Below are 11,921 nucleotides of genomic sequence, written 5' to 3' on the forward strand. Positions count from 1 at the left end.
TCAAACTGTCCACTTAGGAAGCAACACTGATTGACAATAAATTTCACATGCTGTTGTGCAAATGGAATAGACAACAGGTGGAAATTATAGGCAATTAGCAAGACCCCCCCAATAAAGGAGTGGTTCTGCAGGTGGTGACCACAGACCACTTCTCAGTTCCTATGCTTCCTGGCTGATGTTTTGGTCACTTTTGAATGCTGGCGGTGCTTTCACTCTAGTGGTAGCATGAGACGGAGTCTACAACCCACACATGTGGCTCAGGTAGTGCAGCTCATCCAGGATGGCACATCAATGCGAGCTGTGGCAAGAAGGTTTGCTGTGTCTGTCAGCGTAGTGTCCAGAGCACGGAGGCGCTACCAGGAGACAGGCCAGTACATCAGGAGACGTGGAGGAGGCCGTAGGAGGGCAACAACCCAGCAGCAGGACCGCTACCTCCGCCTTTGTGCAAGGAGGAGCAGGAGGAGCACTGCCAGAGCCCTGCAAAATGACCTCCAGCAGGCCACAAATGTGCATGTGTCTGCTCAAAAGGTCAGAAACCGACTCCATGAGGGTGGTACGAGGGCCCGACGTCCACAGGTGGGGGTTGTGCTTACAGCCCAACACCGTGCAGGATGTTTGGCATTTACCAGAGAACACCCAGATTGGCAAATTCGCCACTGGCGCCCTGTGCTCTTCACAGATGAAAGCAGGTTCACAGTGAGCACATGTGACAGACGTGACAGAGTCTGGAGACGCCGTGGAGAACGTTCTGCTGCCTGCAACATCCTCCAGCATGACCGGTTTGGCGGTGGGTCAGTAATGGTGTGGGGTGGCATTTCTTTGGGGGGCCGCACAGCCCTCCATGTGCTCGCCAGAGGTAGCCTGACTGCCATTAGGTACCGAGATGAGATCCTCAGACCCCTTGTGAGACCATATGCTGGTGCGGTTGGCCCTGGGTTCCTCCTAATGCAAGACAATGCTAGACCTCATGTGGCTGGAGTGTGTCAGCAGTTCCTGCAAGAGGAAGGCATTGATGCTATGGACCGGCCCGCCCGTTCCCCAGACCTGAATCAAATTGAGCACATCTGGGACATCATGTCTCGCTCCATCCACCAACGCCACGTTGCACCACAGACTGTCCAGGAGTTGGCGGATGCTTTAGTCCGGGTCTGGGAGGAGATCCGTCAGGAGACCATCCGCCACCTCATCAGGAGCATGCCCAGGCGTTGTAGGAGGTCATACAGGAACGTGGATGCCACACACACTACTGAGCCTCATTTTGACTTGTTTTAAGGACATTACATCAAAGTTGGATCGGCCTGTAGTGTGGTTTTCCACTTTGATTTTGAGTGTGACTCCAAATCCAGACCTCCATGGGTTGATAAATTTGATTTCCATTGATAATTGTTGTGTGATTTTGTTGTCAGCACATTCAATTATGTAAAGAAAGGAGTATTTAATGAGATTATTTCATTCATTCAGATCTAGGATGTGTTATTTTAGTGTTCCCTTTATTTTTGTGAGCAGTGTATATTTACTATGGAACTGATTTGAGGAAAATTATCTTTGGTGCACCAAATAGAGGCGATTGGTTTTATGTTGTATTTCTGGTTTTCCCTGATTGTGTCTACCTGTGCCTAATTTTGTCCCCTCCCTCTTGGGTATTTAGGTTTGCATGTCCCCTTTATCAGTTAGTTGGTTTATGTCAAGTGTCTTGATCGGTTTCCTGGATATTCCCATCTCATTTTAGACTATAATTTTGTCATTCGCAACCTTTAGATTTTTGTTTTGGCTGCCTTCTTTTTCCCCGATAAGTTACACGCTCTAGGTTTAAATTAACACTGTGATACCTGCTCTGCCCAATTGTACTGCAGTCTGGGTCAAAATCCCTCATTTCCTGTGTCCAGGATTGGAGGACATTTTCTGTCACACCCCATGAAATTTCAAATAATCATACATGCGCTTGTTGTGTAAAATATCCTTGTCCTGATGCCTTTGGTGTGAGAGACCCGGGTTCAACTCCCTACTACGGCCATCCACCATTGTGTCCCCGAGCAAGACGCTTAAACCCTAGTTGCTCCAGAAGTGTATGACCTCTGACATATATGGCAGTTGTAAGTTGCTTTGGATAAAAATGGTCAGCTAAATGAATAAATGTAATGTAAAAAGGTACTTGAAGGATTTAACACCCCTCCTGTCAGGCCAGATACTCCAGTCAACTCTCAAACTGCAAATTTAAAGCCAGGACAGACATTTAGGTTGTTGAGGAATACATGTTAGTGTAAGCACAGATCAGATGGATATATTTAAGTAAAGGAGCTGTGTCTCTGCAATGAACAGTGAAAAAGGCATTGGGTATAATGTGTGACACGAACATCCGGGTTTTGGGGCAGAAACCTGTGATAATTACTGATTTGACAGTATGTTGACTGAATGTATGACTATCAAGTACCACTGCATGCACCATGTATTGCTAGTATTTATTACATATTAATTACTGGGTAACTTCCCATAAATAATTTGCATAAATAATTTGCAACAGTGAAATCAATAATGGGGGTATTTATATCGTTAAAGTTAATGGCTGGCAATGAGGTGAAAATGCAGGTGAAATGGTTAAGTGACTACAATTCTATGATTATAGGTCTCTTTTAGGCAACTTAATCTCGGGAGAAGAAAATTGAGGGCTGCCAAAGCAAAATAGGCAGGAAGGGCAGAAACTACACTTTCGTTAAGGAAAGTCAAATAGCGAGCAAAAAATAAGGAAAGCGGCTTCAACTATTCAAAAAAGACCATTCTCCTCCAAGATCCAAAGTGAATAAGTTGCTCCAGCAGATCTGAGGCACATCCCTAATGAGAACCCTGTTGGCCCACACAACAATAGCCAAGGAAGTACGTACCAAGTATGCCCATTCAAAGAGAGAGAGTGACAAGTAAGTGCAGAAATAGTCACCAGCAAAGTCCTGAAGAAGTGCAGGTTGCAGAGATTGGCTGGGGAGACTGGCAAACGACAATGTCTGGAAGTAACATGCGTGGACTACATCGCTGAGATCATAGGTGAGCATACCAACCTCAGCACAGAAGTAAGAGGACCTACTTTTGCACTGCATCAGCATCCAGACTGAAGGGACCACCTGCAACATGGCAACACCTGGAGCTCTTCCTGAGAGAAATCTGAGAAAGATGCCTAGATAAACATAAGCATAATTTTTAGCAATGGCCCCTTCATTTTTTACATTATACATTTAGCTGACGCTTTTATCCAAAGCGACTTACAATTCAATTTTATTTATATAGCGCCAAATCACAACAACAGTTATCTCAGCGCTTTTCATATAAGAGCAGGTCTAGACCATACTCTATGATGCCATTTACAGAAGCCCAACAGTTCCCACTTACAATTGCTACACATGTCAGAGGTCGCACGCCTCTGGAACAACTAGGGGTTAAGTGTCTTGCTCAGGGACACATTGGTGGATAGGTCACAGTGGGGGATTGAATTCAGGTCTCTCACACCAAAGGCAGGCGACTTATCCATTGCACCATCACCACCCCCTTCACACAGTACAAGCAGCATGCTAATTTTTTCCTCTATTGCACTGAAATTTTCAAGAAGGGGTTTACAAGAGGAACCTGGAACTACTTCAAAGACAGCCAGTAGTCCATATTCAAACCACATTGTCCCCACCATGCCCTGAGCAATGGACTATTGAAGGTGAAATGGTTTTACATAGAAGCAAGCTGTGGAGGATGCAGTGAAACAAATGCCAGCTGACCTTTTCCAGCAATACTGTCCATAATGAAGCTCCACCAGGTGGTCACTCTACCCTGAGTGTACTACTGGAGTGTGATTGCCAAATTACAAACTGCTTCTTGCTACTTTAATCCCACAAATGACCACACTGAAGACCCCATACATAGCACACCAGAAGTAGTGCAGTTGCACAGTCCAGAGGTTGGGTGGAAATTGTGTGCCCTGGCTCATTCAAAAGGTAAATGAATGCCAGGTGAAAAGTATGCATAGAGTGGGGGGAAACCTTTTTTTTTTTATTGCCGTTTTCTCATTTCTCATTTATTTATTTAAGGACAGTGCACATTAATCAACATTTCTGTAAATGTGCCAGTGTTAGCCAGCAGGCTAATTTTCAACTGTAGTCCGTTGAGTGAGAATCTTCATTGGTATCCCTTCGAGGATGTAGAACGTTACCTCATGTCACATGGCCATTGCAAGCGAGGAATGCGATACAAAAACACCATCTACATTAACACATTAGCTTTCTAAAATATTGCTCAGTTCATGGCTAATATATTCAATCATTTTAATGCCAGGTTATCAGTCTACTGTAATATGACTATTTCAAATCTGTCCATTGAATATTTGATCAGATCCTGTTTGTGGTCTTTTTGACATGTTCACTTTATCAGTCCTACTCATCCTGTTGATCCTTCACCAGAAAGAAATATTATTAAACAACACTCCTCTGGCCCAGAGCACTACAGCAATTACTGATATTCATTACACCTGTGTAAAACTTCTCTGAAAAAGGTCTATTCAAATTTCATTCCCATTTTATTGTGAAAATGGGGTATGGATAAAGACATTGCTCTCTAAAATAAGATGCAACTTTAATCTGTTTAATCTGTCTCATGCCCAAATTAAAATAATTATTGTTGATTGACTCAAGCAACCTAAGAAGGCATCATGTATATGCAAAGGATTACTAAAAAAACGATTGATTGTGAAGACCGTCATATAATTGAAAGTTAAACCTCTTCATATAACACTACAGAAGAACAAACATTTTTTTCCACCCTTCTTCTTACTCTAGTTCCAACCTCTATAATCAGATCAGAGTTCCCACTGCGGTCAGCTGTCCTTCCTCTCCAGCATGGTTCAGAAGGTGGCAGTGATCGGTGCAGGGATTTCTGGTCTGACCAGCATTAAGGCCTGTTTGGATGAAGGTCTAGAGCCCACCTGCTTTGAGAGCAGCCATGACATAAGAGGTCTATGGAGATTTAAGGTGAGGGTCAGTGCTTTTATATAAATGCTTCTACGTTATAAGTTCATATTTTATATTTCAACTTTACCATGCACTCCAATCACACTCACTAGATTTTTAGAGTTAATGTAAAACTACGTAGGAATCAACATGTAAATCTGGCAGTAAATTAAATAAAGTAAAAGCTCTTTTAGAAGATAATTATGCTAAAAAAAAAGCACACATTATGTTAATTTAAAAAAAAATTATCAATCATCATTTAATAGTATTTAAATTAAAAACATGTGAATTTGTAGCAGCACTGAAGGGCAAATGTACCTGGTTTTTTTTTACTGGTATTATGGACACATTATTCATCAATAATAACACTTAATGATAGACTATTGTAACAAATGCTGTGCATAAGTTGCTTACACAGGAAATCAAGCAGAGAGAATGTTTAGGGTACTGTTGTTTTTTACCCTATAGATCATACAATAAAAAAAAAAACCTTACTTGGATACCTGATAGTTGTTTTTTTGCAAGTTGCAATGGTATGCAAGCCAAAAGTACATTTTCAGATTCGACTGACTTTGCACAACAACACCTCTGGATGACCTAAAGAAACCACTTGGCTTCTTAGCTCAATTGGAAAACATAAACAACGGCAAACAAAAAACAGTATATCTATCCAATGTCTGCAAGACATTAAGTAAGTTTCCCTTAATAATTGGTATGGTGACCAAATTCTGGAAATGTGTTAGTCCATAGCCCTCGCCACAGAATTGGGGAAGAATTCAAGTCTGGTGGCTACATGGCTGCAAGAATGACCAGAGCAGATAACCACTCCCCCTCCACCACCAGCTTTTCCATTATGTGTGAGCAATAAGCAAAAGGCAGATGATCTACACTGGCTTGCCATTCCTTACATCCAAAAAGCTTGACAGCGTTTGATTTACAATATAACTCGATTGATAAATAGGACTGTGTGATCTGACGGTATACACTATATTGAAAAGTATTGGGACACCCTGTTCTTATCACTTCCATGGCCACAGGTGTATAAAATCTAGCACCTAAGCATGTGGACCACAAGCCTTACATCATCAAGTGCAATGCAAAGCGTCGGATACGTGGTGAAAAGCACGCCGCCACTAAACACTAGTGCAGTGAAGACGTATTCTCTGGAGTGACGAATCACACTTCTCCGTCTGGCAATCTGATGGATAGGTCGGGTTTGGTAAGAGAATGGTACTGGCCTGACTGCATTGTGCCAAGTGTGTAAAGTTTGGTGTGGGGGTGTTTTTCAGGGGTTGGGCTTGGCCCCTTAGTTCCAGTGAAAGGAACTGTTAATGCTTCAGCATATCAAAACATTTTGGACAATTTCATGCTCCCAACTTTGCAGAAGCAGTTGGAATGGTCCCTTCCTGTTCCAAAAATGACTGCGCACCAGTGCACAAAGCAAGGTCCATAAAGACATGGATGAGCGAGTTTGATGGAGAACTTGTCTGGTCTGCACAGTCCTGACCCCAACCCGATAGAACACCTTTGGGATGAAGTAGAGCGGAGACTGCGAGCCAGGCCTTCTCATCCAACATCTGTCCCTGACCTCACAAATGCGCCTCTAGAAGAATGGTCGAAGAATAGTCCAAAAGCCCAATGAACACACACACACACACACACACACACACACACACAGATGATAAGCCGTTTTTTTTAAAAGGAAAATCTAGTATTTGCTGGTGTTGAATACTTTTTTTTTAACAATATATTGATTACATTAAGATTTTTATGTGAAATTATATAATAAAACTCAATTAAAAGCAGCACTCTACTATAAATTTTAAGTCTGATTATTTGTAATATAGCAGTTTAACTATATTTAAAAGTTATTTAGTTGTTTTTACAGGTGTATATGTTCTTAATTAAACAATAAAAGCCCCAAAAATTGCACAAGATTTTATGTAAAATTAAAGTTGTAGACTGTATTGTCATTATGGAATATGGAGCCAATCCCAGCTGACATCGGGGGCAAGGCGGGGTACACCCTGGACAGGTCGCCAGTCCATCGCAGGGCCACACATAGACGAACAACCACTCACGCTCACACCTAAGGACAATTTAGGGTAACCATTCAACCTAGCCTGCATGTTTTCAGACGGTGGGAGGAAGCCGGAGCACCTGGAGAGAACCCACGCAGACACGGGGAGAACATGCAAACTCCACACAGAAAGGCCAGGGCAACCGGGGTTTGAACCCACGACCTTCTTGCTGTGAGGCGAGGTGGTGCTAACCACCGCACCACCCCCAATGAAATGTTCCAGTCTCTAATAGGATCTGATGGTCAATGGTATCAAATGCAGCACTAAGATCTAATAAAACCAGTACAGAGACAAGTCCTTTGTCTGATGCAATTAGAAGGTCATTAGTAATTTTCACCAGTGCTGTCTCTATGCTATGATGAACTCTAATTCCTGACAGAAAATCCTCAAATAAACTATTGCTACTGTGTGGTGAAAGTCACTCAGCTGTTTGGCGACTGCTTTCTCAAGGATCTTAGAGAGAAATGGAAGGTTAGATATAGGTCTGTAGTTTGCTAAAACATCTGGATCAAGATTGGGCTTTTTCAGAAGAGGTTTAATTACAGCTACTTTAAAGTACTGTGGTACATAGCCTGTTGATAAAGATAGATTGATCACATCTAGTAGAGAAGTGCTAAAATGTCTTTAAGCAGCCTAGTCGGGATGGGGTCTAAGAAGCAGGTTGATGGTTTAGATGAAGAAATTATTGTAGTTAGTTGGTAAAGATTGAGCAGTCTAAACATATCTGGTTTTACAGCTGTTTCTAAGGTTCCTGAGTTTGGAGATAAGTCGGTGCCAGTTGAAGGCAGGTCTTGGTGAATTTTGTTTCTAATAGTTAGAATTTTATCATTAAAGAAGCTCATGAAGTCGTAACTACTGAAAGATATGGGAATACATTGCTCAATAGAGCTGTGACTCCGTCAGCCTGGCTACAGTGCTGAAAAGAAACCTCGGGTTGTTCCCATTTTCCTCTATTAATGACGAGTAGTAAGCTCCCCTCGCATTATGGAGGGTGTTCCTATTTCTTAGTTTCAAGACTATCTTGCCAAATTAAAGTTTATTTTCCAGTTTGGTGGAACGCCAATTCCTCTCAAGTTTCTGCGATATTTGCTTTAATTTGCGAGTTTCAGTATTATACCATGGAGCTAACGGTCTTTGTTTTATTATTTTCGTTTTTAAGAGGGGCAACAGAGTTGAGTGTCATTTGCAGCGAGCCTGCAGCACTATCAACAAGATGATCGACTTGGGAGGGACTGAAATTAGCATAGTCCTCTGTTACTTGATAATGAATTTAGAGCTGATAAAATCGCATCCTTAAATTTAGCTACAGCTCTGACAGAAATTTGTGCCCAATGGTGTGTAGTTCATCAGTACAAACTCAAAAGTTATCAAACAATGGTCAGATAAAGAGGGATTCTGCAGGAACACTATTAACTATTAAATTTCAATACCATATACTAGAACAAGGTCGAGGGTGTGATTAAAACAGTGAGTCGGTTCATGAACACTGAGAGAAGCCAATGGAATCTAACGGAGAGATAACGCAGTACTAAAGCTGTTGTTTTTAACGTCCACATGAATATTAAAATCCCCTACAATTATAAACACAACACTTGTTTTTGCTCCCATTCATCATGAGCTGAACTCAAAGCTCTAAGGCTTTCTCTATATACACACAAAAAAACGTGTGTATAAATGTGTGTATAAAAATACACGCATATTTCTCTCAAATATTTGTCGTGGTTTGTGTGTGGTGAAGCAGGATGGACCCAAATGCAGGATACGCTGTGCGGAGCAGGTATAGTTCAAAAGTTTAAGTAAACAAAAGGTGAGCACACTTACAAACAGAGTGGCTGAATCCAAAAATAACATAGTCCAAGAAAACAAAGGTGATCCAACAGAAAAATCCAGAAACAGGTGTGTGATACAAAATCCAAAAAACAGGCCGGAAACAAGCATGACAAGACAGCGCATATGCACACGACAATACGAGATACGAGACAAGACAGATATGAAGTAACTTAAAGATGCGGGGGAATAAAATAATAAAGGCTACACAGAGACTAAAGCAGAATGAACAAAATCAGATTAATTAATGAAATCGGTAGAGAACATAAATGACACCTAACAAACAGACGGAACCCAGACACAGAGAAACCAAAATCAAAACACAGAGAAGGCATGGCCAAAATAATATAACCCAGACCAGCTCAGGACAGGATCGTGACAATATTGTTCACAAATCAGTCAAAATCTGTGTTAGTGAGCACTTCTCCTTTGCTGAGATAATCCATCCACCTCACAGGTGTGGCATATCAACATGCTGATCAAACAGCATGAGTATTGCACAGGTGTGCTTTAGGCTGGCCACAATAAAAGGCCATGTAACCTTGTTTTAATCAACCACAGGGGAAAAGGCTAATTTTTTTAAATTTAAAAGCTTGAAAATGTTTGTTAAACCTTAAAGTCAAATCTTGTCTTAAAATCATTCACCTCTAGAGATTGAATATGCAAGACTTCCACTTTATACTGAAATGATATTCAAAACACTAAAACAGCAGTGCAATATTTGCCCCTTTTCATTACTATAACATAACTATAATTTGTTTTATGCAACAATGAATCTACCTAAAACACAGTCTGTAATGCACACTAACAGGATTAGTGTCCCATCAGTATTTCCATCTTCCTCATGCTTTTTCAGTTTATGAAAAAAGAAAATATATTTGTTAGTTCTATAAAATATATATTTAATGTAGTCAATGTGAAGGTGTGGCAACAATTTTGATAAATGTTTAAGTCACTTTTCATGTAAAACATTTCATGGTTCCAGCTTCACAGATGTGAAGATTTGTAGCTTTTCCTTTTGATTATTTTCAGGCATTTTTAGTAATTTTGAGGTTTGGACTGACAAAACAAGCATTGTGAAAGAGTCACTTTGTGACAACATTTCTCACAACTTTTAAAACTGATTAATGGAGAAAATGATGAGCAGATTAATCCATAATGAAAAAAGTCATTAATTGCAGTGTGACAAAACATAGTTCAACCTCAACCAACTACAACAATAAAATTCTGCTTTTACATTAACACGAGTAATAATAATCTAATGATATCATATATAATAGGCAGTCACATGGGACATGGAAATATTTGGGAACAAAACATGAGATACATTCCAAATTTAAATATCAATATGAGTCTGCCTGGGTAGTTAAATCTTTTTAGGACATGTTATGGCCTGAAGAAAAAGAAAGCAGGAAAGCAATGAAAGAAAATAAACTCAAATAAAATAAAAAATAAATACAAACTTAATTAATTAGAAAATAATAATAAAAAGAATTTAGAATGTTTTATGCAGATGACATGACAAAAGGCAACATTCTACAATATGTGCTCATAAAAGCTCAGAGCTTCCAGCAGTCAGATCAGTCCAGTCACCAGACTAACAGACACACATTTTGATTCAGAGCGACCACAGACATTTTCAGTATGGAGACAAGTGGAAAAGACAATAGTAAAAAAGGCGGGAACATGCTTTAAAAAGTCATCCTGTGTTCCTGGAATCAAGAAGTTGCAGTTCTGCAATCAAAAAACAAGTCTGCAGAGCTTAAAGACGGTGAAAGAGACCAGACTGTTGAACAAGAGCAGTCTGTGGAACCAACATCCTACAACCAAGACGAGAGGGAGGAACCCTAAGCTATCGAGGTAGCACCCTGCCAGCAAGACAAAGAGGAGAGAGCCAATAAGGAACCACCCTCAGCAGGGACAGAAAAGGGTACATCAGGAGTTTAAATTGATGAAAAAGAGAATTCGGCCTCAGAAAATGCTGGGCATCCCTCAGAGAACCCCTGAGGAGTCCCAGATTCCCGCAGCACCTGTGGAACCGCAGCCAGCTGTAACACCTGAACTAGCGCTGGCTGTGACATCAGGACCAGAGCCAACTCCCAAACCACATCCTGCTGTGAAACCTGAAGAACCACAACCTGCTGTGACACCTGAAGAAACACAGCCTGCTGTGACTCAAGATGCTGATGTGAAAACCAGTGATGAGTTGGAGATCTACCTTGAGAAGACCCAGCAAGGTCTGATTCTGATCCCTGAGCTTGAGCTTCATTGGATCATGGGCAAGAAGGAGGAGAAGATATCTACATTAGAGAAAGAAAAGGTGGCCTTGCTCAATGAGGTAGAGCAGTTGAAACAACTGCTCAAACATCAAAGGGCAGAGGCAAACCATGAGTTGGAGGTCCTCCTGGTTGAGTTTTCCACAAAACCAAAGTCTGCTGTGACACACAAACCACAGCCTGCTGTAACACCCGAGGAACCGAAGCCTCCAGTGACACCTGGGGAGCCAAAGTCTCCTGTCACACCCGGGGAACCAAAGCCTGCTGTGACAACCGAACCACAAGAAGGTGCTCATGAGAAAATCAGTGATGAGTTGGAGAGCTACCTTGAAAAGACCCAACAAGGTCTGATTCAGATCCCTGAGCTCGAGTTACATTGGCTCGTGGGCAAGAAGGAGGAGAAGATATCTACATTGGCAAAAGAAAATGTGGCCTTGCTCAATGAAGTAGAGCAGTTGAAACAACTGCTCAAACATCAAAGGGCAGAGGCAAACCATGAGTTAGGGGTCCTCCTGGTTGAGCTTTCTAAAAAACCAAAGCCTGCTGTGAAAATCGGGGAACCAAAACCTAATGTTACATCCAGGGAACTAAAGCCTGCTGTGACACCTGGGTCACAGAAGCCTGCTGATACTCCCGAAGAACCACAGCCTGCTGTGACACCTGGAGAACCAAAGCCTACTGTGACATCCAGGGAACAAAAGCCTGCAGTGACACCTGGAGAACCAAAGCCTATTGTGGCATCCAGGGAACAAAAGCCT

The 11,921-nt window shown here is 41.5% G+C and overlaps 1 protein-coding gene across 2 annotated transcripts in view; it reads left to right on the forward strand.

Moving 5' to 3' along the window:
- The first annotated feature begins 10,462 nt into the window (after nucleotides 1–10,462).
- LOC123971700 (proteoglycan 4-like) overlaps nucleotides 10,463–11,921 on the forward strand; it is a 4,355-nt gene continuing 2,896 nt past the window's right edge. For both annotated transcript variants that reach the window (XM_046050701.1, XM_046050702.1), the window contains exon 1: nucleotides 10,463–11,854. In XM_046050701.1, the coding sequence (XP_045906657.1) occupies nucleotides 10,839–11,854 (1,016 nt within the window). In that variant the 5' untranslated portion in view covers nucleotides 10,463–10,838. The remainder of the gene's footprint in view (nucleotides 11,855–11,921) is intronic.

The sequence above is a fragment of the Micropterus dolomieu genome, linkage group LG05 (assembly GCF_021292245.1).
Source record: "Micropterus dolomieu isolate WLL.071019.BEF.003 ecotype Adirondacks linkage group LG05, ASM2129224v1, whole genome shotgun sequence".
In the NCBI taxonomy this organism is placed as follows: Eukaryota; Metazoa; Chordata; class Actinopteri; order Centrarchiformes; family Centrarchidae; genus Micropterus; species Micropterus dolomieu.